Raw genomic sequence first — 23739 nt, forward strand, 5'->3', positions numbered from 1 at the left:
CACTGATGCTGTTGTCACTCCACGTTTAGCCAGTGTATTTACAGCATACAACAACTAGTGCATGACACTAACTTCTACATCCCTAAAAGAATTGCAGCATACCAAAGTTAACAGTTTTTAAAGCATATTTTGTCAAAAGATTTTATTTTAAGCTGTTTAATAAGTAATGTTTCGGTACCTTTTTAAACTGTTCAGACTAGCAGAAAATCAAGATCTTTTTTAAAAAAATCAAGGAATAATCATAAGTTGCAATACAGCTTTATGAAATTCTAAAATCAACAAAGAATTACAGAATAAATGCTATCTTGAGCTGCTTTCCTTTCTCATTTAGGTTCAGTTACTTACTGTTATCTTTACTTTTTCATTCATCTGTCCAAAGCTGAGGGCACCCTCTTAGCGTATTTTAAAATACCCCCATAAGCAAACCCCTCCCTTGCTCCAAAGCCAAATGAGCTGATGCCAGAGTGACCGTCACATCATTCTGCCTCTGTCTCCTTGTGTTACACCGATTTGTTCAGGTGGAAAGCGTGGTGTCACTCGTAAGCAGATTTCCCTGTGTCCATGCCTGGAAAGGAGCAGCGGGAGGAATTTTGAAGTTAGTGGAAGAAGTTGAAGCAGAAATGATAAAACAGTCTGAGAGTACTTTCTTATATAGCTAATAAATGTTTAAAATATTAGTCTTGAGCAGAGAGGGTCGAATGTTCAGACCAGGAAATCTGTAGCAAAGGAGCAGGAGGTTTATGAAATTTAGCTCCCACTAAGCTAAAGGAATTCCCCAGGGAATAACAAGCCACTTCCTCCTCCTCCCCCGGTAGGTCTTCTCTCCTTCCCTTCACGTAGGATCGGTGCCGTCTCTTAAGCTGCACAAACACCTTTCTTTCAAATAGGAAGCACCTATTTTTTTCTGACTATGGCATTTACCTACCAAAAAAAAAAAAAAAAGAAAAGAAAAATTTGCTTCCTACAGCCTGATTTTTCTAATTTGGAGGTGTTGGCTCCATAGGAGAGACTCATTAGTGCATTTTCTCCTTAGGAAAATGATCTCAGAGCTGTCTGCTCTGTCAGCAATCCTTTCAAATAAATGAGCCGTTTGACCACTTACCCCTTCAAAACAGGAGGGTCAGAATTTGACCTGGTATTTATGAAAATTTTCAAATTCATTTACTTACCTAGAGCAGAGAAATTAGCTGATTTTAATGTTTAATCTTTGTGGAGTGCAAATCCATATGGCTCTAAAAAGAAGTGGCTACAGTGAAAAATATTGTCATTCTTTTTTTTTCCTTAAAAAACTACCAAAAGAAGTAACAGCTGTGCCCTGGTAAAGAGCAGCAAAACACATGGAATCATCTTGATAAGATTTCTTAAGCCCGCTCATCCGTAATTCATCTGTGTATTTATTATCCTCCTTACTAATAAAGCTACTCATTCTGATTGCTGCTCAGTCTTATTAAAAAAAATCTGTTTTTAATCAGTATTATGATTTAATTATAATTTATTAAGAAGAAGCTTCTTAGCTTGATTGCTGTGGAGAATATCTAAGTCAGAATCAGCAGTGTGTGGGCTGAAACGGACCTGGAAGAGGAAATATTTTGCCTAAGCTTGAGATAGAAAGCTCTGATGGTATGTCTGGATGGCTGTGGGAATGAAAATGTCTCTCTCAAAACATTTTAAAAGGTCAGCTACACCTCCACGCTATGAACTAATTATATAATCCTGTGCTGGCATGGATATTTTGTGACAGAAGCCTTGCACATAAATGATTACTTTCAGTTACAAAAGAGAATTAATTCAGTTCTTTCTCCTGTTTTTTTTCTCAGAGAAAATAAAATAATTTTACTGAGAAGTGCAGCTTTTTATGTGGAGAGCTATAAATTTTATTAATAAATATTGCTGTGTAATATATATGTGAATGTCCAAGGGTGTAGCTCCTTTGCAGCTTTAGAAATAGCATTCATTAAAGCAAACATATAAATATTTTCTTCTTCAAGTTTTTATTCTCAGGAAGCTGGGAAAAGACTAACGTTAATAACCCGGTTTGAGAGTCATCATTCATCCGTATGCCACTTTAAAGTGCAGCACGTATGGGGGCTTGTGAATATAACGTAATAGGAATATTGGTGCTCTCAGATAAATTCAGCTGTGCCCCTAGTGCATGATCACTGGGCAGAGGGATGGAGGTGGCAATTTTAATGGACTGTGGGTAGCAGAGGAAAAGGAAATCAAGTGTAACATTCCTCAGGTACCTTTTTCACTATGTTGTGCTTCATACTTTTTTAATTCCATAAGATCCTTCATTCCTCCTGCAATATATGCAGAAAACTTGTGCTAATCCTTCACTTGCAGAAGACTAGCATGCTAATTGTAATCCCGTTCTGATTCCCAGATTCCCTTCCTGGCCGAAGGCATCCGAATTCACGGGGAGAAGGTGACCGAAGCGCTGAGGCCCTTCCATGAGCGGATGGAAGCCTGCTTCAAGCAGCTGAAGGAGAAAGTAGAGAAGCAGTATGGTGTCAGAACTGTTGTAAGTCATCTGCAAACTTTATGCTTCGAAAGATATTTGGAATTGCTGTAAATTGGGGGCAACTTTGTATTTCTCTATTATAATTCTCACAGATTAAAAGAAGCAACATTAATGCAGGATTGACAATGATAATTATTGAGCATAGTGATTTTCTTCTAGTTTAGGGGTTACAGCAGTGGTGGAATTAAGTTCGTTTTTGGACATGGACATACTTCTCTTAAGGACCTCACAAATTCCCAGAAGCAGGCTCCCAGAAGGGGTTGCGGCTGGCCATGTGTTGCACGTCAGACTGGATGTCACGTAGGGTTGTACCAAGGGTGTCTCTGGTTACTGATGCTGTGATCTGTGCTATATTGTACCTGCTGCAGACGCGGTTGTACTCACTGATCTGCATCTGACGCTATCAAATCATTAAATAGTGAACAGAAGCTGTAAGACCTGTCCAGAAAGCTTTTCTGCTTCGTTTCGTAGCGTGGGAGTCATTTCTAACTTGCCTGAATCTGTTCCTTGAAAGTCAGGGCAATTCTTCAGTGTTCCATTTTTAAGGAATTATTTTTAAAAAATTGTTATCAAGGGATCGTAGCATGTTGGTTCTAGAGCTGAATGTCGCCTTCGTGTTGTTTTAATTCCTTTTCGGATGTCAGGACTGTACTGCTCTTCCGTAGTGGGCTGCTCTTAAGTGTAGCTGAGGTCTCTGATTCCCCTTGCATCTCTGATTTTCCCATATTGTGCCACCACCCTCAATTTAGGGAGGCAATAGATAGCTGCTACTTGATGGGATTTAGTAGTGCTGGAGTCCATGCTTCTGTCATTCAACCAAGCTTTTTTCAGTTTCTACTTCTGCTTCATCTTTAAGGCACAAACAAGAATTTTATGGTGTTTCCAATTAGGTTTTGTTCTGCTTTATATGTGTGTTGCACGTAGGGGAGGAAAGCCAAAAGCTATCAGACACCTTCTTAATTGACAGGATAACTGGTAGTTCTATAAAAAGCCGCATGGACCAGATGCTATTTTATGAATCAGTTTTAAAAAGCTAGGAGTAGAGAAGCAATTGGTGTTTTAAGGCTGAATATGCTGAGCTGATGTCCTAACTGAAGACCGCTGGGGCTAGTTTTATGCTGTATGTACTGGTAGCACTGACAGGAGTGTTGCCTGCTGCAATTTGTAGGCTTTGTGAAAAGGAAAGGAGGATGAGGAATGGCGTTTGTGCTATAATCCCAGTAACCCCCTTGGGAAAAGAAAGCCGGTGAGCGGGTCACAGCAGACAGGTCCCGTCAGGAAGAGGACGTGCTATCGAATGTCAGAGGCTTAGCTGCAAGTAAATGGTGACTTGTATTGCCAAAGAATTGGTTGAATTCTGCAGTGCCGTAGGAAAACACCAAATTTCATGGCTGTTAAATTGGGGTTGGGTTGTGGCTTTCGGAGGTGCTCTATCCATTAATGTATGTGTTTAGGCAAATGTTACTTCACTGTTTTAGATGTAGCTCAGATTTTGAAGGTTATCTCTGCACCTGTGAGACTAAAAACATTTGCAGTTGTGTTTTTGTTTTGTGCCTGAAAACTTGGCATCTGAAGCACAATTCCATAGAGAGGGAATCATAGAAAAAATTGGCCCCTCTTCATGCCTTTCCTGCTTTCCCGTCCTTAAATCATCCAAGACAAGATAATCAGATGGGAGCTCCCAGCTAGGCTGAATTCAAGTGGCTGTTCCCAAGACAGCAGAAAACTGGAGTAATATGACACATTCCTTACTCCCCATGTTATTGCTTCTCCCTGCGGCAGTCTACTCTTTACGCTGCAATCTAGTCCTTAATAAATTAAGAAATGAGATTAGGAAAATGAACAAAATTGGAAAAGATTGAAAACAATTGCAAGTTCTCCAGTTTTATTCCTGTCCCTACATGAGCAGCAATCACTAAAATGTGCCTTTCATGAAGGAACGAAACCCCTAAGAGAGGCAGCCTGAGCACAGCCTTAAAGCAAGGCTCTCTTCATCCAGCTCTTTCGGGGCATGTCCGTGAGCTTATGGATGCTATGCCAGAGGCACACCGGTATGGTCAGCACCTCCCGTTGACTTTTATGGCAGGCCCAATCTCTTCAGAGATTCGTTACAGGTTTTTCTGTAGCGACGACTTATTTTTCACCGGTGACGCTAATGTCGTAGGTGGGACTTGACGATCTTCACAGCGTCCTTCCAAGCATGGTTCAACTTGCGGTCCTTTAAATGCCACCTTGCCGGTGTATTTAGGAAGGCAGTAGTATATCAAATAGTACTTTATTCCCAAGGAGAAGAGGGATATTGACATTAACGGCACTTGCATGTCGCTTACTTCAGTGATGTACGTGGGCATCGCAAGGCAGGCGCCGGGGAAGCCAGGCACGGGAGCCGTTATCTCTCTAGTTTCACTCTGTCTGCTACTAGGAGTTGTCAGGATTGATGGAGTTTTATCGCTTCTGTCTTCCTTGTACAGTGCCAATTTACCAGTAGTCGACAGGGTGGAAAATCTACCTGTAATTAAGCAGCATGAGGTTCTTATTTGTTGTCTGAAGGAGCTCAATTATTTTATGCATATATCAGTTATTAATGACTAACAAAGCTTGTATAAATATTCGGGACTCTAAAATTGTCGGCACTTAAAAGAAAACCTCTGTCATATATTTTCTTCTTAACCAAGATGTTACTCTGTAAATTGGCTTTCTTGACATAAAGATCCTGTTAGTGCATTTTTTCTTTTAAAAAAAATCATTTTAAATGGCTTATTTTAAATATACTGAACGTCATTTCCATTGCAGAGATGAATAAAAGGTTCTTTGCAAGTAGCTGCTTTTTAAAGTCTAGATGTAAAAAAAGCATGTAAATTCCATTGAAGCAAATGAAGCATGAGAAAATGTTTAAAATTGTGCGTGTGCTTATAAATCAGGACCTAAATAGATCCTTTTTGTCCTTTAAATCTTCTTTAGAGTTGATATCGCTGTCATTACACATGATGTATAATTTATTTATATTGAGAAAAAATTTGTTGAAGCTCTCAGTGTTGCTTTTGGTGGGCAGATGTTTACCTGCTACGTTGCGTGCCGCGAGGAGTAAATCGTGCGTTTCTTTGCAGCCGTCCAGCCTGGACGACCGGCGAGGCAGCCGGCCCCGCTCGATGGTGCGGTCGTTCACCATGCCCTCGTCTTCCCGACCCCTCTCCGTCGCTTCGGTCTCCTCCATCTCATCGGACAGCACGCCTTCTCGGCCGGGCTCAGACGGGTAAGCGAGAAACAATCGTTAAGGGCTTATCTTTGCAAAGCAGGATTTAGCGTGCAGATCTTCACCTTTTTCAGGTCGTGACCACCGTGCTCCAGATCGCAGTGCTATCTCGGTATTAATCATTCATAATGAACCGTGAGGGTTTTTTTGGTTGGGTCGTTTCCCAGGGTATTTTATCCCAGATGCATTTCATTGAGCAGCCCCACCGGCATTTGTGTGGCTCAACAGTGTGACTAACTAATGGGCAGTGGGGATGCCCGTGTGAAATGACAGCCTAACAGTGACTACATAAAAAGAGAATAATAAACTTTTATCTCAGGATATACTGCTAGATTTTATTTATATATATGTATTTGTGTATATATATAGATATATATAAACATTTTTTATCAAGGTAAATATAATGCTGTTCTCAGTTCTGTTTAAAACAAAACAAAAAACTCCAAGCATCCGAACAAAAATCCCCGAGCAAACAGGAGCTGAATTACCACCCTTTAAAGCACTGCAGATGATATGGTTCGGAACGGGTCTTTCGCTAAGTGTTGGATGAAAGGTGTGTTCAGCCGGTCTTGTAGGGATGAACAGGTGTAGCTTGGGAGAGGGAAGGGATTAGCTAACTGCTCAGTCATTTCTTCTCGCTTTTGCTGCCAGAAGAAAAGCTGCTTATGGCAAGATTGTACTTCAAGACTTACCAAGATATTTCACACGAGACCTGGGAATTCTGTTGCTAAGCCCTGTCTCGCGGTCGCATCCCTCAAAAGAAAGGAAGGAGCTGTTTTCTGTCCGGGTGTCCGCTCAGCCTCAGAGCTTCCTTCTCTCTCTTCCCCCCACCTCAACGTTCCCGTAATCCAGAAACTCAATATTTAACCAAGCGGCAGTTTTTAAAAAGTCTCCTGAAGGACTGCTAACTTAGAGATGTGCTAGAAGTGTTGGTGTCCCTTGTGCACCTTCAGAGGGAGTTATTGCCTGAGGAGAGAGCAGAAGCTTTGAGTCAAATGAAGTACAGCACCTAAGGACCAACATGATACTTACCTTGATTACAAACAATTTATATGCCCATTGGGAATGAAGTGCAAACAGAGAGCTATTCAGATCTCATTACATTACCCTCTACAGCATACACACGGTAGATCATTTTTGTAAAAACACAGGACAGCAGCAATTGTATCAGGGACGGTAATGCGTTTTGACTAATTCATCCCGAAAGTTGTCTTGCTGGAACTTGGGGATAGCTACCATCCTCGGTCAGTGGGCAACTTTATTGTATCTCAGGAGAAAATTATCCATGTTCCTCTTCCATGTCTCATCTTTTATTCATTCTCTTGCTGCCTCTACCTCTTTCTCCTTTCCCTTCAAACTCGTTGCACCTATTTTTCTTTCCTTGCTGAATGTTCTTTTGTTAATTTTTGCATCTCCATCCCAGCTGTGTTATAGTCTGTGTCACTTAGCAGTTTAGGAGGATCTCATGAGTCAACTCAATATGAATACGAAAATGAAACTCCCAAACATCACTTTGCAGCTCAGCTCCCGCTCGGAGCCTGGGGCAATATAGTTGTAATAAATATGAGGACATCATAATGAACAAATTTCATTACCAAGAGAACCTGAGAATATTCTCGTTTGCTTGATCAGTGGAGCAGGAGCAGGAAAATCATCACATTAAATAACCTAGTGGAAGACCTCTAAAAGCTGGCAAAAGACAGTAAGAAATAGATGGGTGGTCTGTAATGATTAACCTGGAGGAAGTTACCCCACGTACGCATAGTTCATTGGTTTTATAGTCAGTCGTCCATTCCCTCCTTCACATTCCCCACTCTTCTTATGTTACTTCTGAGATTAAAGATGGAGCTAAGAAAAAATTAAAAATGGATCTGATAGAACATTTTGCCTAGATCACCCTACTTATATTTTATGCTGCCTCCCAGCTTTATAGGTTTTAAACAGTAAAAACTTAAAGCAGACGCCGACATACTGCATGTTTTACAACTCCCAACTCTACTTATCAATAAAATTCTGACCTTAAAAAAAGGACCTTTGATTTATTCACTGCTTAAAATGGGACTTCAGAAGTATCCACGGGAACACTGAAGTCTGAGTTGGGAGAGGGGACGTCTCAATAAGTCCCTGCGACGTCCCATTTGCCACCTCTTGAAAGTCTGAATGTGCTTTAAGTGCGAGCGTGGCATGCTGACAGATACTAGTTCGTTTTTATCACTGATATATTGCATGCAAATAATTAATAGTACTAATAACGGTAATGCCTAGAAGGGAAGCAATTAATTGTTGTCTAAAAGGTTGCAAATCCTCCTGTAAACTTGTAATCTGCATGCGAGGTGGTAGCACGTACAGATGACTTTTGCTGTAAGTCGGCACGTAGCCAGGCAGCCTTCGGATGGCTGAAACACAGTAAGCAGGAGACCCTCGTCCTCATGCAGCCTCTGCCACCCGTGCGCTTTGTGACCGCCGGCAAGTCTTTCTCCCCTTTTTTCTCTCTGCAAAATGGGATGAAAGGTATTCCGTAAAGCGCTTTGATACGGAGAGATAAGAAATCCATGTAATATCAAAACGTTATGATTTTGTTTCCCAACTTGTATGATTTTGGCTTTCGGTTATGAGGGTGATGAGTGAGGGCCTGTTGCTGCAGGTTTTGCTCTGAATATCTTTCCATCAAAGGAGCTAACTTATGCTGAGAGCTGAAGGGTTGTTTAGGGTTTCAAACTAAAATGAAAAAAATAGTCCAGATGTAACACAACATAAATTAGAATTTTTTTCACTGGATGTTGAGGCTAATGACATTGATTAGGATAACTTAATAAGATAATTTAATTGGAAATTGTCCGAAATATGAACCATCGGATACACTGCAGTACAAGATCGTGGCCTATGCAGGCAAGCATCATCTTGGCATGCTAAACATTTTTCCAGTGTTATAAAATCAGCTAGTTCCTCTTTGTTTGAGATTTTCTGTTTTGATTTGGTTTGTAATGTGGTAATTTGTCACATCCTCTTAAAATCTGTTAGCATAATTTTAGCTAGGTCATGTTTTTTAGTAGTTTATAATGCAGAGTACATCTTTAAAGTTTTTAGGCCCAGCTAAGAATATTTTTAGCTAGTTAAAAGCAAAATGTCTCTTTACCTTCTAAATAAGTGAGTCATTAAAAAAGGTGGGATGGAGGAGAGGTTTGTTTAAATTATGGAGTGAAAAATTAGCTAAAAAGTTCCTATATTATTTAGAATAGTGCTTTACCTTGAAAAATAAAATAAACACTCTTGAAACAAAAAATGCTTTCCTTTGGAAGTTCATTACACCCCTAAGGATTTTTTTCTTCATAACTAGAATAAAAAAATAGTGATGGAGTGTAAACCTTTCAGGTTACGGCAGCGCTGTGTCAGCGCTGCACATACTCACGCGCTTGCAGCACGTGCCTGTTTTGCGATTGCTTCAGGTAAGGAGCGCTCCAGATGTGAGATCTTTGGAAGTTAACCCTTAGCTATTGCCAGCAAAAGACTTAAACTGAAAATCTGTCTGATTTTTCATTCTCGAGTTTCTTCCGTGGAAATGTACTGGAATTTGGCCGAGTTGCAAGCGTTAAAGCCCTTCACGTTGCTCACGTCCCTTAGACACTTGCTGCTCTGCTGCAAAGTAGTTTCTCAGCTGCTCTTCCTTCTCTGAGGAATACGTGCATCCTCTTTCTCCACCAAAAAAAGCTGTCCGGGAGGAATTTGAGGCCATTTATAAGAAATACCTAAAGCTGCTGTTAGAGAGACAGTGCGTTCGGCTGGTTGCCAGCCCCCGTTGCCACAGTACGCATAGGGGCAGCGTTGGGTTATAAATTCATTTTTATATAAACACATACGGTGAAACTCAAGAGTTTGTAGAGCCCTAAAATAGGGGATTTACAGCAGGGCAGGGAAATAGGCAGTCCTGATCCTTCAGCAGTTCTGCAGTAAATTTTATCATGACAATTAAGATTTTTATGAACTTCTGCCCCCGCTTTGCTTTCTTGTGAGTTGTACTGGATTAATAAAGCGTCTTTGAGCTAAAATGAGCCTTGTTGGGACTGTGAAAATTAAACTTGTTTCAAAAATAGTATTTTATTGATCTAAGCCACAATATTTTTTAATTTTTTTTTAGGTTTGTGCTTGAGCCCCTCCTGCCAAAGAAGATGCATTCGAGGTCTCAAGATAAATTGGACAAGGATGACCTAGATAAAGATAAGAAAGAAAAGAAGAAGGAGAAAAGGAACAGCAAGCATCAAGAAATATTTGATAAAGAATTTAAATCTACGGATATTTCTCTGCAGCAGTCTGAAGCAGTGATCCTTTCAGAAACGGTAACTTTGATAGCAAGTAATGCTTTATTTAGTTATGAACAATGTTCATTCTATATTTAACTAAAAATGCTGAGTTTTACAGTTAAGTTTATTTTTAAAGTAAAAATAACACTGCCTGAATACATTATGATGTTAATATATTTGATAATCAATAGTTACAATATAAAAAAATCAAGGTATATTATATGAAAATCTGCCAAAAGCTATATAGGCCTGTTCAGCACAAGGAACAAATGATCTATCTGAAGTAAAATAAATGCTGCCATTTTAGCAGTCTCTTCAAGTTATGGTTTCCAGTGGATTGTGATGGGTTTTCTCATATTTCAGCTGACTACCGCAAGACACTTTTTGGTGGAAATGTTATAAGGTCATTTCATGCATGGAAATTATGTGTTCTTGAAAGGCTATTTTGAGCAGAAAATTGTGAGAAGTTCCACTGGTGGCTGTGTATAAGGATATTAACTATAGAGTATATCTCTTTTAAGCCCTCTCTTCCTAGCATATATCTAATTCTCTGAGAGTGTCCTAAAGGCTTAGGTAAGTTTAGAAGTTTTCTTTCTTAAATTGAAAGCACGTCCATTTTAAGCTGGAGCAGCAAGTGTATGAACTTCTAGTTGTAACTGTGGAGCCTCCGAGTGGACTCCTGTTTTCATGGCAATAGTTTAAAACTTGTCCTCAAGAAATACTGGTAATGGTCTCTTAAAGATTTGCACGTGTACTCGCACAGTGAACTTTTAATTCAGCAGAGTCTTTCATTGGTGGCTGTAACATTTACGTTGGACTCCTGAAACTACTCCTCTCTGAGCAATCGCTCGTGACGATAGCTCCAGTTCTTGGTAGCAAAAACGCCTATAAAATCCTTTGTGCGTTCCAGGAGATTCATCCGAACCCTTTTGAAGCCCGTGACAGTTTTCCATTGACGTCAGTAAATTTGGGATCAGTCCTGGTTTGCTAAAACGGAGATCCCTCCTGCCAAACCAAGTCAGACGAGCATCGTGAGAATGTTTTCGGAGAGAAAATACATTTTGCATAAATTTCTGTATGTCTCATCTTTTTGGCACAATGCATTGAGCTCTGGAGGTATTAGGCACATTGCAGCAGTCATATTTTGACGGAACCTAAACATTAAAATGCTAAGGTTTGCGCTCACACCTCCTGGATCCCCAGACATACTAGCAGCGTCTGTGGGAGAGAAGCAGAAGAAATTAGATTTTTGGAGCAGCTAAGTCAGTTGGGCTTGCAAGAGTCCGTGGGATGGGATGCATGCGAGGATGCTGGGGGAGCTGGCTGATGTCATTGCAAGGTCTCTGTCGTCTTCAAAAGGTCTTGGAGATCGGGGAGGATTCGCCGCTGGGGAAAATGCCAATGTTGTTTGCACCCATGTTGAGGAAGGATTATCCGGGGAACTTCAGTTCATCCTGCCTCACCTTGGTCCCTGGGATGATTATGGAGCAAATGCTCCTCGAAGTCATTTCCGAGCACATGAAAGACAAGAAGGTGACTGGAAACAGCCAGCAACAATTTACCGAGGGCAGATTCATTTACTTCTGGACACTTGCCCTCTTCGATCTTTGAACTAGCAGCATTCACTACCAATTTCTGTGAGTGAGACTTATCCCTGTTACCTCTTAGGAGCAGAATTCCTGTATTTATTCTTATTGATTTTAACTCTTCCTTGGCCACGCAGCAAGGATTGTAAAAACAGTATGGTTAGAAAAACGTGCTTGCACACAGTATAGCCCATGGAGTTACAGCCTTGACTGACGCCCATTTGACTGCTTTGGAAACATAATGTCTTAATCCAGAAGCAATCATACTGGAGATGCATCTCATTTACTTCAACAGGAAAAGCAGTTTCTGGGCCAGTGTCCGCTGGAGGCAGTGGAGATCTTACACGCGTAAAAGGAGGACGTGATACCCACCGGGTTACAGTTATTCCAGTTGTGTCCCTTCCCGGATGACGAAAGGCAGAGACTGCTGTCTCCCCTTCAAGGCACATTCACGTTTGTATTTTGAGGAACAGAAATGGGCTAAGCTCCAATTTGCTTTGACCTGAGTTTTCATCTCTTTCCCCACTGAAGAGCTTTCCGTGCATGACTGGTGTGGCTAATTGTCCCCTGGTTAGACAGAGAGGGGAAAAATTAAATGCAATCTTCATTTCTCGCGGTTACTTTGAGCCGATGGGAGAGCTTCTTGGGATCTGCAGTGCACTAATATAAAAAGGAGTGTACTGGTAAAGAAAAACTCTTTATTTTCAGTATTTGCAAAGTACTTAGCAACCTCCAAAACGACAAGTCAATTTTTAATGCTTGATATTAATGTGGTTGATTTCCTCTAATGTGTGAAATGGAGAAAACGCTCGATAAAGCTTAGTTTGAGAGTCGTTGTATAATTCCCACTAATGTTTTCAGGAATTTTAGAAACACAGTGGCAGGTAGCATAAAGAGAAAATTTGCCTTGTCTTAAAATTGTTGCATTCTGGAGACGTATGTACCCTATCATCATTTGTGGGTAAAAATTCAATTTTTCCATCATCCTACTTTTGTAGGCTGCATTGTGTCCATGTTTCCTTTCTACATTTAAACTACCCCAAACGCACTATTACCCAAAGCAATATTACTGCTGTGTTTTATGAACAAAAATTTAAGGCACTTGGGTTTCTCTTGTCTTCAGAGCTTGGAAGCAGAATGTTCGCCAGCCTAAAAAAAGACAATGATGGGAAGGAATAAAGATATTAAGGATTACCACTCTTGGGCACCCATTTGCACCCAGGTGCCTTGGCATCCCCGAGCACTTGTCTCGATGGATCTCCTCCATTTCCAGGATCTCCTCCTTGCAGACCCACTTGCTCCATCTAAATAGCCCGCGTGCGGAGGCAGTGTGTGACCGGCCTCCTGGTCGGTGGCTCTGTCTCATGTCCGTCTGTCGGAGGCCTCCACAGAGCTGGAGTCACTGTTCAGTGTGATGCAGTTTAATGGAACGGGAATTTCCCCCGCTCTGACGCCTTCTCTTACGCAGGAACTTTTCCTTCCAATTCAATGAATCTTCATGGAAGAACATGAGAAGATTTTAAAACTGCAGATTTATTTCCTGGAGATTCTGCTTTCTTAAAAATCTAAGATTCAGGCACTGTGTTGTCTAGTTTCATAGCTTAAATACTTTTTTTCCCAAATTTCACTGTATTCATATGAATCTTCTAACTGTTCAAAACCCAAACCCTAATTACAGAGATGTTGTACTGCTTTGATCTTATCAGAAGATAAATTAAACACTTTGATATGTGAAGATCATCAGTAATGTCTTTTTAGTTTTCCAGAGACAAACATCTTCTTTTAAGTATCAAATAAACTTCTTTAATTTAAATTCTCATTGTTAGTTCTTTCACTCTCTGAGTTGATAGCAAATCTAATACTGAAGCCAGGCAGTTAACAGACAACTCAAAAGCTTATGTTAGAGATCAGAATAATAGGGTGTGTATTTTGTCGATTTAATGACGTCTCACACCACTCACTATTAATCCTAGACTAAAAAAAATTAGCAGTGGGTTTGCTATGGATTAGCAATCTCCTAAAATCTGAGTTACTAGAGCTGATATCCTCTAGGAGAACCGGTGAACCTTCAAGAAGAGGCCCAAGCTTATCAGTATCACATAAAAAGTTAAAATTTACTTGAAAAGAACAGCCATAGACCAGATTAACTTGTGAATTTGCTTTGATGTTTGATTCTAGTTGTTCTTTTTTCTCTTGATTCTGGAATTCCAGGTTTCCCTACCCATTAGTGCATTCTTCTTTGTTGCTTTTTTGTAATCATATGCCTCCGAGAAAGTGATTACAGAGTTTATCCATTTCATTAAAAATCTGTTTTAAAAGATCTTGCAAGAAGAAACTTTTGAGGTCTCTGAGACTTCAATTTTAGTATCAAGCAAACTTCTGAAAGTTTTACCCAAAGTCTTTATTCTCTTTCATAAAAAGTTACATACTTAATGGTCATTTCTGTTAGATGGGTCTTAGATATAGCCCGTAAAGGAAACCCATCTTTTAGAGTTTGTTTTCTGAAAATATGTGGTAGCATTCATTCTAAATTTCTCCTTCTCAAAATATTTTCCAAAAAAAATTGCAAAGCAACAAAATTATTCAAAAAGCATGAATTGCTGCTGGCAGTTTCCGTTTTGTCCTACCATGGTACCTTGGCTTTACCGCCCATCTCAGCTTCAGGCTTCTGCTCCATTTTCTGTGATCTCCTGGAAATGAGAACTTCCTTTTCTCCCTGCGATTACTGGAAATATAGGTACCAGTGGATGACTAAGAAACAGCAGAGCACAGAATTAAAGTCCATAAAAGCAATCGCCTTAACTTTTGTTTAACTTGTATTAGCCGCCCATCAGATTACAAGTAGCATTTCAGAGTTTCTGATGGAAAATTAAAATGGATTATGAAGCCGCCAGAGCAGGACAACAGGGCTATTTCAGTGGATTAAACACGAGCGCAGAAATGCAGAATCGAGGAAGCGGTTTTGGAAGGTAAGTTCTGCCTCAGAAGAGACTTGGAGCATGCAGGCGGCTGGAGAGGGAAATTCTAAGCAGGAGGTAGAGCCCTGTGAGAAGAAAGAAGAGATTTTTGAATGTCAGGCAATCGTGTGTGAGGTTATAGACTGACTTAGCTCTCCTATGCTTTAAGCAAATGTTTTGGGAATTGGCTCATTGCTTCAGAAAAATATGCCAGGCTGAAGGAATTCTCTGCATTAAGTCTCATTGTTATTCCTGAGAAGAAGGGAAAAACATTTGGAGCTGTGAAATGCTGTGTTAAATCGAAAGTATTGTAGGTTATCATTGCCTGTTATGGTTTGGGAAGCTGTGGGAAAATGCAGCAAGTGCGAGTTCTGCTGCGCAGGAGTAACGTGCCTTCCTGAGCTGTGTAGCCTCGATGACCGTCATCGTGCTGCCAGTATCTGCTTATACTCTGTGTCGTGCTGTAGCGAAACGATTATGATTTTCATTGCTTTTGTCTATCTGCAGATCAGCCCGCTGAGACCACAGAGACCAAAGAGCCAAGTCATTAACGTCATTTCGAGTGAAAGGCGCTTTTCCGTGTCTCCTTCCCCGCCCAGCTCTCAAGTTACACCACCCCCAATAACTCCACGGTCAAAACTCTCTTTCAGCCTGCAGTCCAGTAAGTTTTTGTTTGCTTTATTTTAATTAAGTTCACACAGCCACAGGATCACAGAAGGGTTGAGGTTGGAAGGGACCTCTGGAGATCGTCTAGTCCAACGCCCCTGCTCGAGCAGGGTCACCTAGAGCACGTTGCCCAGGATTGTGCCCAGAGCACATTCCAGTAGAAAGATGTGGTTCCTTAGCATTACATTACAGTTAACAGTAACTTCATCTTTCTACAAGTCCCTCATATGTGAATCTTTTTATAGTGCTCACTCATGCAGCTATACTTCTGCAGATTACAACTTTATGACCTGAATAAGTATTTTAGGCAACAGATCAGTATTAAGATCAAATTTTTCATTAATATTTCTGCCCAGAAATTCTCACCATCTTGGTTTTTGGTTCCTTTGTTTAGTCTTTGTGCCATCAACCATGTGATATGACTTGCAGACGCAAGAATTTACCTCTCAGTGCTGCGCTTCTTGCATTTGTTGACTGACAAAAAAGATTTCAACGTGTTACAAAAGCAAGCAAAGTTGTTGCGTTGACAGTTTCTTTTCCGTTTCAAATAATCATTAATAATTATTTATATATTTAGTAACTATCAAAAATTGGATCTGTAGGGCATTTTGGATCATAAACACTGAAAAAAAAATCTTCTAATGTAATTATACCTTAAAAGAGCTTTTATTTGCTGTGTAGTGAATGCAAGCCAGAGAATAAAATGTCAGTCTTTTACAACTATTTTTGTTTGACATTCTGACATCTGTCACTCAGTTTTTCTGTAAAATACTGTATGTTTGGTTCAGTCTTTAGGAAACCCTATTATAAAATTAAGTGTAATACAGCACTTATTTCTTTTACAGTGCCATTTTCCAAAAACTGACTTTCAGCGTTTTCAATTGCTGGCACTTGGCGTGCACACACAAAAAAAAAAGTGATCTTTTTGATATGTGTACCCAACCTCTCATACAACAGACAGGAGTTACATGTTAGTAAAGAGGAGTATAGACGGGCAGTTTTAAGAAAAAATCTTAGTTGGTCAGGTTCACTTTTTTAATTTGCTTTTTTGATATATAAACATTTTCTTTAAATAATCAGCGTTTTGGAAAATTTGCGTCATAGCAAATACATGTGTTTGTTCTACAAATCTGCAGCAACAGAATTGTCCTCTAAAAGGCGTGGGGTGTTGCTGTAGTTGTTTCAAATTGCTGATTACAAAGCTAATGTGGAAGAGGAGAAGCAAGCGCAAATCAGTGGAGCATTTCCTTTGCGCAGTCAGACACCCTGAACAATCGTTTTGATAGGTGTGAACTCTCTCCTTTCTTACCGGTTTTGATTTCCAAAAACTACCAGCGTATTAAAAACTGAAAATACAGAGAAAATGAACTATATGTATTCCTGCAGAGAATATCCTCTGAGTGGGATTATTTCTTCTTATATTTATTAAAACCAACTTGATCTCTTTTTTAAAAAAAGTATCTGCAGCTATCATGCATTTCTGAGAATATTTGTCTTGTGCTAGAGATTTATGGGTTTGATGTAATATGAACTTGCTTGCTGCAAAATACTTGCAACTTCTGCATAATCTTTTGAAGAGTTATAACGCTGAAATTTCCAGCAATTCCAAGGTTACTTCAGTGCAAACGTAGACCACGCACGGTTTTGGGTTGCTGAGCGATCCTGCCTGCTTGCTAGCAGCGTGGGAGAATGGGGTGTAAAACTTGGTCATTAGGTTAAGATGAAAAAGGTCTAGTTAACGTATATTATGAACTATTTGTGCAGATGGAAATATTCTGCCCACAGTTAGGGGGTTTCAGTGCTATCTTGCAGAGGAGTCAGGTAGTGAGGACGCTGTGCACAGGCTCAGCTCGGACCGTGGGAGCTGCAGAAAATGAGCGCTGTGACCGGAGCGGAGGAGCGTAGGGAGGAGGAGGAGAAGCGGAGGAGAGCTGGTGGCCCTCCAGGGCATCGCAGCCCTCGCAACGCGGTTGTCTCCGCGAGCTGTTCCCTCTGTACCTCTCACGGAAACCTTGCTCATGTGTCTTTGCATGGATCTTCCAAATGTCAGCCTCAGACATGCAGGATCAGCATTAGGATTTAGCCCTTAGAGAGACAAAGTGTTTGTGTTCTCAAAAAATAACTTTTTTTTTAAGTGAAAAATCCCTATACACTTTTTTCTGACCAAAAATGAAGATGAAGTTAATTCAATGGTTGTGACATAGTTTCTAAAATATAGTAGAGATACTGAATGCTTCTGTTGCAAAGATTTTATTTTTTACATCTTTTTTAGTAGATAAAATATTGTAAGGAAAAAAGTGTTTCTCTGACTGTGGTGAAATTCTAGTTTTGGCAATTTGTGGTTTCTTTGAAGAGCATTAAACTGAAATTGTATGAATTGCATGAATGCAATAGATACCTTCCCTGTTTCAGAATTGTGATTATGAAAATACTTATTGTAGAAACAAACATCTGTCATGAGCTGCAGTGGCTCAGATTTGATACAGTTCTAGTAATATCAGTGTTCTAATTCATAACAAAATTTGCCTTACCTTCTTGGTACCTTGTATTAGGTTGCACGTAATGGCAGAGGTGAAGTTAGATACTGTAAAATCATGTTGCATTTAAAAATGAAGTATTCGGGACAGTTAAATTTGCCTCCTAAAGGGTTGTAAGACTGAATTTGTAACATTTATCTACATGCTATTATGCAGATTTTCAGTTTCCACCCATGGAAAATATGTAGTGAGACCTAAAAACATGAATTGTTTACACTAAATACTGAAAGGAGGTTTCCCTCTGCAAAGCACAGCTCAGGGCTCTGCTAAAACTTTGCCTGTAAAGAAAATACGATTTTCCAAAGATCTCCCAGTGTTCTCCTAAATTGCATATAAATAAATAAATAAATAAAACATATGTAGTCGTAGATAGGCAGACACATGCAGCATTTATGCTAAGGAGCTGTTTTCCAGGAGGTTTATGCCCTCCAATGCCTGTGATATTTAGACATACGGCATGGCTGGGAAATTGATACCAGATTAACAAGGAAGCTCACTTTCAGCATTAATACTTGGTAATAAGTGGGTAGCATTGCTTTCAAATTACATGTTTTAATAATATAGGCTTAGTAGAAGTAGATTTTCATGGAGATACCTGTCTGAAAATACTATGAATACTGCAACCTTTGGGGAATGGAGAAATCCGCTGTATCAAAAAGCAAGGATGACAAGCAGAAGGGACAGAGGAGGTGATGAGAGAGACTCAAGGACTGCTAGAAAAAAAAAAAAGTATTAAAGAAAGGGCCCATAAAACCATTCAGGTCCTGAAGGACAAATAACCATTTTCACCCTGATTCAGGAGGAGCCACTGAAAGTTTGAAAGCCCGGGATGGAAAAGATTCTTGTTCCTGATGTACTGAAAGTTCAAGTGAAAGGAAGGAGGGTGAAATTACAGTTTTCAGTGACAAATCGATACCTCTGCCTTACAGTTATATTGTGTTAGTCAGAGCCCATTTTAGAGAACAATAAAAGGACGCATGGTGTAAGATATTGATAGCATCCTTGCAATAAAAATATCTGCATAAACAAGTTCTCCACTTGTTTCACAAATCACCCCGGTAAAATAAAAATAACATTTTTTTTCATTCTCTGAATGAGAACAGTTTCCCTAATTTGTCAAAAATAAATTAAGTTTCTTATCTCGTCAAGCTCATAGTGGATTTTGCATTTGTTGGAATGACTGAATTACCCTGAAATGCACCGTGGGTGGTTTTCAGCAGAAAAACCTCTGTATCACTCGGGCCTTAATAAGTGGAGCTTTATTGTCCCTCAGGCTATTCCCCTCCGTGTTAGGATTTATCTTCTATGAGAAAGGAACTTTCTACCCAGCCAACAGCAATAAAAAATGTTTCTACCATCTCTTGCATGATTTTATTTGCTTAAATACCTAGCGGTGACTGCTCATTTATTATTGTTATTTGGAGTTTGGAAATTTTTGAGAGGGAAATGTAGTTAATGATAGGTTTTCATTTGTGCGGTTTATTTACAGAAAGCTTTCTGCTAGTTTACTATAGACAGGTAAATAAAGCTTGGCTTGAGTGTATTCTCTAGATGCACTTACCAAAACTTTTGTTATTTATTAATGTACAAGGTGTAAATGCAGAGCTTACAGTTGAGAAAATTTTTTTTACTTTATGAGCTATGAATATTTCTGAGTGAAGCTTTAAGGAAGCAAAACCTTCCATTTCTATTAGAAAGAGAGAGATCTTTCAAGTATTTTAGGGTGTATCGTAAAACTTAGCCCGTCTTGACACAACATACCTGCTTTCCAGTCATTGTGGGGGTTGTTCATTTGTACTACTTTGCTCTAAAATCCTTCTTTAGGTGAACTGCAGATGGAAAGAAGAGAGGACAATGATGTTTCATGTGCCGTATCGTCATAGTCTCAGTGCCGTGAGAATTGGTGTAGTCTGGATCTTTGGATTCAGTTGGGTTATTCGAAGAGCTCAATAAATGTTCCTTTTTACAGATTTGGAGCTGAACGGTATGTCTAGTACAGAAATCGCGGACATCCCTCCTCCACTGCCCCTCAAAGGAAGCATGGCAGATTACGGGAATCTCCTGGAAAGCCAAGACTTGATTAGCCCCACGACGTCCCCCCCTGCGCATCAAAGGGTGAGTCCCAGCGATGGTGATCGCTTTCTGCAGTTTTATTTGCTTTTGCACTTTTAACGACCCGCAGCCAGAGGTTGTCCTGCTGGTGGAGAAGGCAGAAGATCCACGGATTTCTGTGGTTGCAAAAAATGTCGGGAGCGTGAAGGAACGGCATCGCTCCTCCTAACTGACACCAAGGCAGGTTAGATTCATGCTCATGGAGAAGACAAAGCAAAACGCCGTTAGATATGTTGGTAAGGGAGCTTAAACGGACAGGGTATAGTCCCAGCAGCAAATTAGGGGTACTCCGTGCCCCCTCGGAGCAAAAGGAGCTGCTTCGCAAAAAACTTCTCAGCAGTAGTGATTCCTTTCTGCTCCCAGATGTATCCTTCTAAAAGTTCTTCATTCAGATGAAATTCTGCTGATTAATTTGCTTTTCAGTAAATTTTCATGGTTACAAAAACCATTGCTAATCTCAGCAGGGAAAGAGTCAGGTAAGAATTTAATCTTTCTGTGTGAACAGTTGTGCTTAGCGCAAACCACCGCAGTGCCTTAAGGCAAGCAAGCCTATCTCTTCCCCGGTTTGAAATCGTAGCTGTTTCTGCTGTTGCACCAATTTAACGTTGTCAGGCTAAATGGAAAAAACAGGTATAGAAGTCACTTTAGGAATGTGAGCTCTGTTGTTCACAACACAGTGATTTACTCGTTATATGCATATTTTGAAAACTTTGCTGTTCCCACGGTCTCTTCAGTAGTGCTTCCCTGGAACTGGATGGTTTTAATGAACATTTTCATTAAATTTTTTTGTGAACCCTTCTCCTCTCTATTTTCCAACCCAGCGTACCAAGCTCTTAGTGTGACGAAACTCTCTACGTTTCGCCGGCCTCTCTCTCGGGGCGCTGCTTAACCTGAATACAGGGCCCTGAGTAGGAAATTGCAGAGTGTGTGGGAAGACTGCCAGGATTTTTGTCTAAGGAATCAATTTTCATGAAGAAACCTGAGAAATTCAAATTAGCTTTCAAATTCGTTAAACTCCTCACCTCCTTTATGAGCTCCAGGATAGCGAATTAATTTTGCATGATATACTGTTAATTTTTGGTCATGGTAATAGCTCAGGATTGCAAACTTGCATTCGATTCTCAAATAAGAGGTGTTAAACAAGGAGATGATAAAATGTGTGGTAAGGCATAAAATCCAGATTGCAAGGTTGCTTTTCCCTTCCCTGCAAGGCTGTTTGAAGGCGCTTTCTGTTCAGCGGGCAAATGCGAAGTGATTACTGTCCTGTTTGCAAACACCATCATGCTGCGACGGTTAAAGCGCAGATCTGAGGACGACCGAGGTCCTGGCCTCAGTCTTGTTGCTGTTTTCAGTGTGACCTTGTGCAGCTCCTCTACCTGTGACGATCATGATTTCTTTATCATGAGATGGAAGGTTGTAACAACAGTAATACGATCTGGATTTTTGCAAAGTTGTATTTATTTATTTATTTATTTAGTAACTGTAAAAATGGGCCCTGTTGTTTAGCATCCCACCTCGAAGGAGCTCAGGATTTGACCGTACCTTAGAAACGTAGTCGAATTCAAGTTACATCTGCTCAGTTAAGTGTATAAAATTTCCCTCGGCATCTACATTTTTATAAACCTTTGAAGAATAGGGAATATAGTTACGAAGTCTGGAAGGTGAATCGGAAACAGATTTTTCACAAAGCCCCAGGTATTAGTCTTAGAATATTTTAGAGTAGCCTTATACCAGTCGCTTTGCACATTCATTTGATTAAGCTTATAGGAAGTAAGTTTTAAAGGACATAAAGAAAATGAGTAGTGCTGGGCACGAAAGAACAGATAGGTACATTCTTATTATGGCTATCAATAAATCCCAGTGGATGGTTTTTCATGCCCTTTTTCATGGGAGAAATAACTACAGTTTATAATTATCTGTCTAGTAAACTGATGATTTTTTTTAAGTTATGTGTGGTTTGTATCAATAAAGAAAAATCAGTGAAAAATATTACAGATAATGTTATCCTAGTAGCTTTTAAATTGGAAAGATCTCCCAGCATTAAAAGTTATTATCTGGTTCAGTATGGCTTCCCTTTCAGTAACTTACTAAAAAAAAAGTGTAGAGAACAGCAAAGCCTGCCTCGATAAATGCATCAAGGCATGCTCACTGCTTTGAATCAAACTGCAGGCAATAATGTCATATAGTGCCTGAGACTGTAATCTTAGATTGTTTGGACTCTGCCGTTAACTTAGTCTACTTAAGTCTTTTATCCCAGTAATCATCTAATTATAAGTTTCTGATTGCCCTCTTATTCATTGTTAACTATGATACCTTATGTATGTTTTCTTGCACTGTATGACTTGTTCTGCTAAAAATGTTCTTAATGATATATGGGAACATAAAAAAAGAAGTCTATGACTCCTGCAAGGATTATTATTACATCAAGGGATTCCTTTAGGCACTTCTGATTCTTTATGGGTGCATACATATCCTTGCATAAAAATCCACCGCCTACTTAGTATTCACGGGGAAAAGAGAAACTCAAAGAAAAAAGACAAAGGAGCACTTACATTTATAATATCCGCTATAACACTTACTAAGCAGCAGATAATGGTTCAGAGGAGAACATCTCGATCAGTCCATCAGCAGATATGGACCTTGGCAAGCAGAGCGTAGCAGAGGCTGAAGCACTGTGAGATGCAAGACCCAAACCAGACCCACGTGCCTAATGATGGCAGCAGCTCTTTGGACTGTTGCACTAGTGACATGCAGACTGGGAATCAGTTTACTGCTTAATTGCACATATTGAAAGCGTTTGCACAGAAATAAAATCCAGAGGATGTTTAAACATGTTGCAGGGCCTCTACTGCAGTGCCGATCACTCTCCATCTCTTACATTAGCTGCAGGGAGCGAAAAATGACCTAAAAGGCTTCAGTGGGTGTGCTGTCCTCATGTGGCCAAAGCCCGGGGCAGGGAACTAGAAAACCAGCTGAAGCTAGTAAGGTGGATAGTAATTAGGGAGCAATTATTTCAGTGTTATCAATTGTTTTTTTCTTTGACATTAGTCCTCGGGAGGTTATTGTCCGCTGCCCTGCCCTCGATCAGGATAGCTGCAGGGAGAGGGCTCAAGGCTTGCTGCAGGTCTCTCCTGGGGCAGGGAAGCATTAGCATGAGCAGCCTCTCATGGAAAAGCTGAAAAACGTGAAATGGGAAAAAAATCAGTTTTATTAAATTTTAACACTAGAAACTTGACTATATGCTCTGTGTTTGGTCACAAATGGAAATAAACTTACCCTATTCCATCTGATACTCCAGATTTTTAAAAAAACAGGACCCTCTGGTTGAACCCCAGGCTTCCCATGACACATAGAAGTATGTTCTGTATCCAGACGATATTTCCCACCCAAGATGGTTTTGTATGCGCTGATACAAAAGAAAACCCGTTTTTCCTCTGTTGTGATGAATGAGAGTTGATGGCCAAGACTGACATGGGAGGCATAGATCCAAGTTTGTAGTCATGGGACCTCAAGGTCTGAAAAAGCATCGGGAGGGATGGACGAGGCAGTCCAGGAAGACCAGCCAGAACGTTTTGGTGGAGGTGGGTGAGGAGAAGGTGTTGGGGAAGAGAAGTTTGGATAAGACAAGCAACGGTGCTAGGGCTTACATGGAATCCACCTTCTCAGGAAACAACGACCAGACACATGTTTCTACGTGTAAAGTTGAATTTTAACCCAGACTTATGGGAGTAGGGCTTTCTGTAGCTAGAAGATGACCAAAACACCAGTGGGATTCGATTTTTTTTTTAGTGTATTCACATATGCATACA

General features: G+C 40.1%; 1 protein-coding gene across 2 annotated transcripts in view; it reads left to right on the forward strand.

Annotated features, from left to right (window-relative positions):
• The window catches only part of DOCK1 (dedicator of cytokinesis 1), a 299358-nt gene that overhangs the window by 269501 nt on the left and 6118 nt on the right, over positions 1-23739 (forward strand). For both annotated transcript variants that reach the window (XM_026115844.2, XM_026115845.2), the window contains exons 47-51: positions 2384-2521; positions 5629-5774; positions 9910-10108; positions 15123-15276; positions 19788-19933. In XM_026115844.2, the coding sequence (XP_025971629.2) occupies positions 2384-2521; positions 5629-5774; positions 9910-10108; positions 15123-15276; positions 19788-19933 (783 nt within the window). The remainder of the gene's footprint in view (positions 1-2383; positions 2522-5628; positions 5775-9909; positions 10109-15122; positions 15277-19787; positions 19934-23739) is intronic.

The sequence above is a fragment of the Dromaius novaehollandiae genome, chromosome 6, assembly GCF_036370855.1.
Source record: "Dromaius novaehollandiae isolate bDroNov1 chromosome 6, bDroNov1.hap1, whole genome shotgun sequence".
NCBI classification, from domain to species: domain Eukaryota; kingdom Metazoa; phylum Chordata; class Aves; order Casuariiformes; family Dromaiidae; genus Dromaius; species Dromaius novaehollandiae.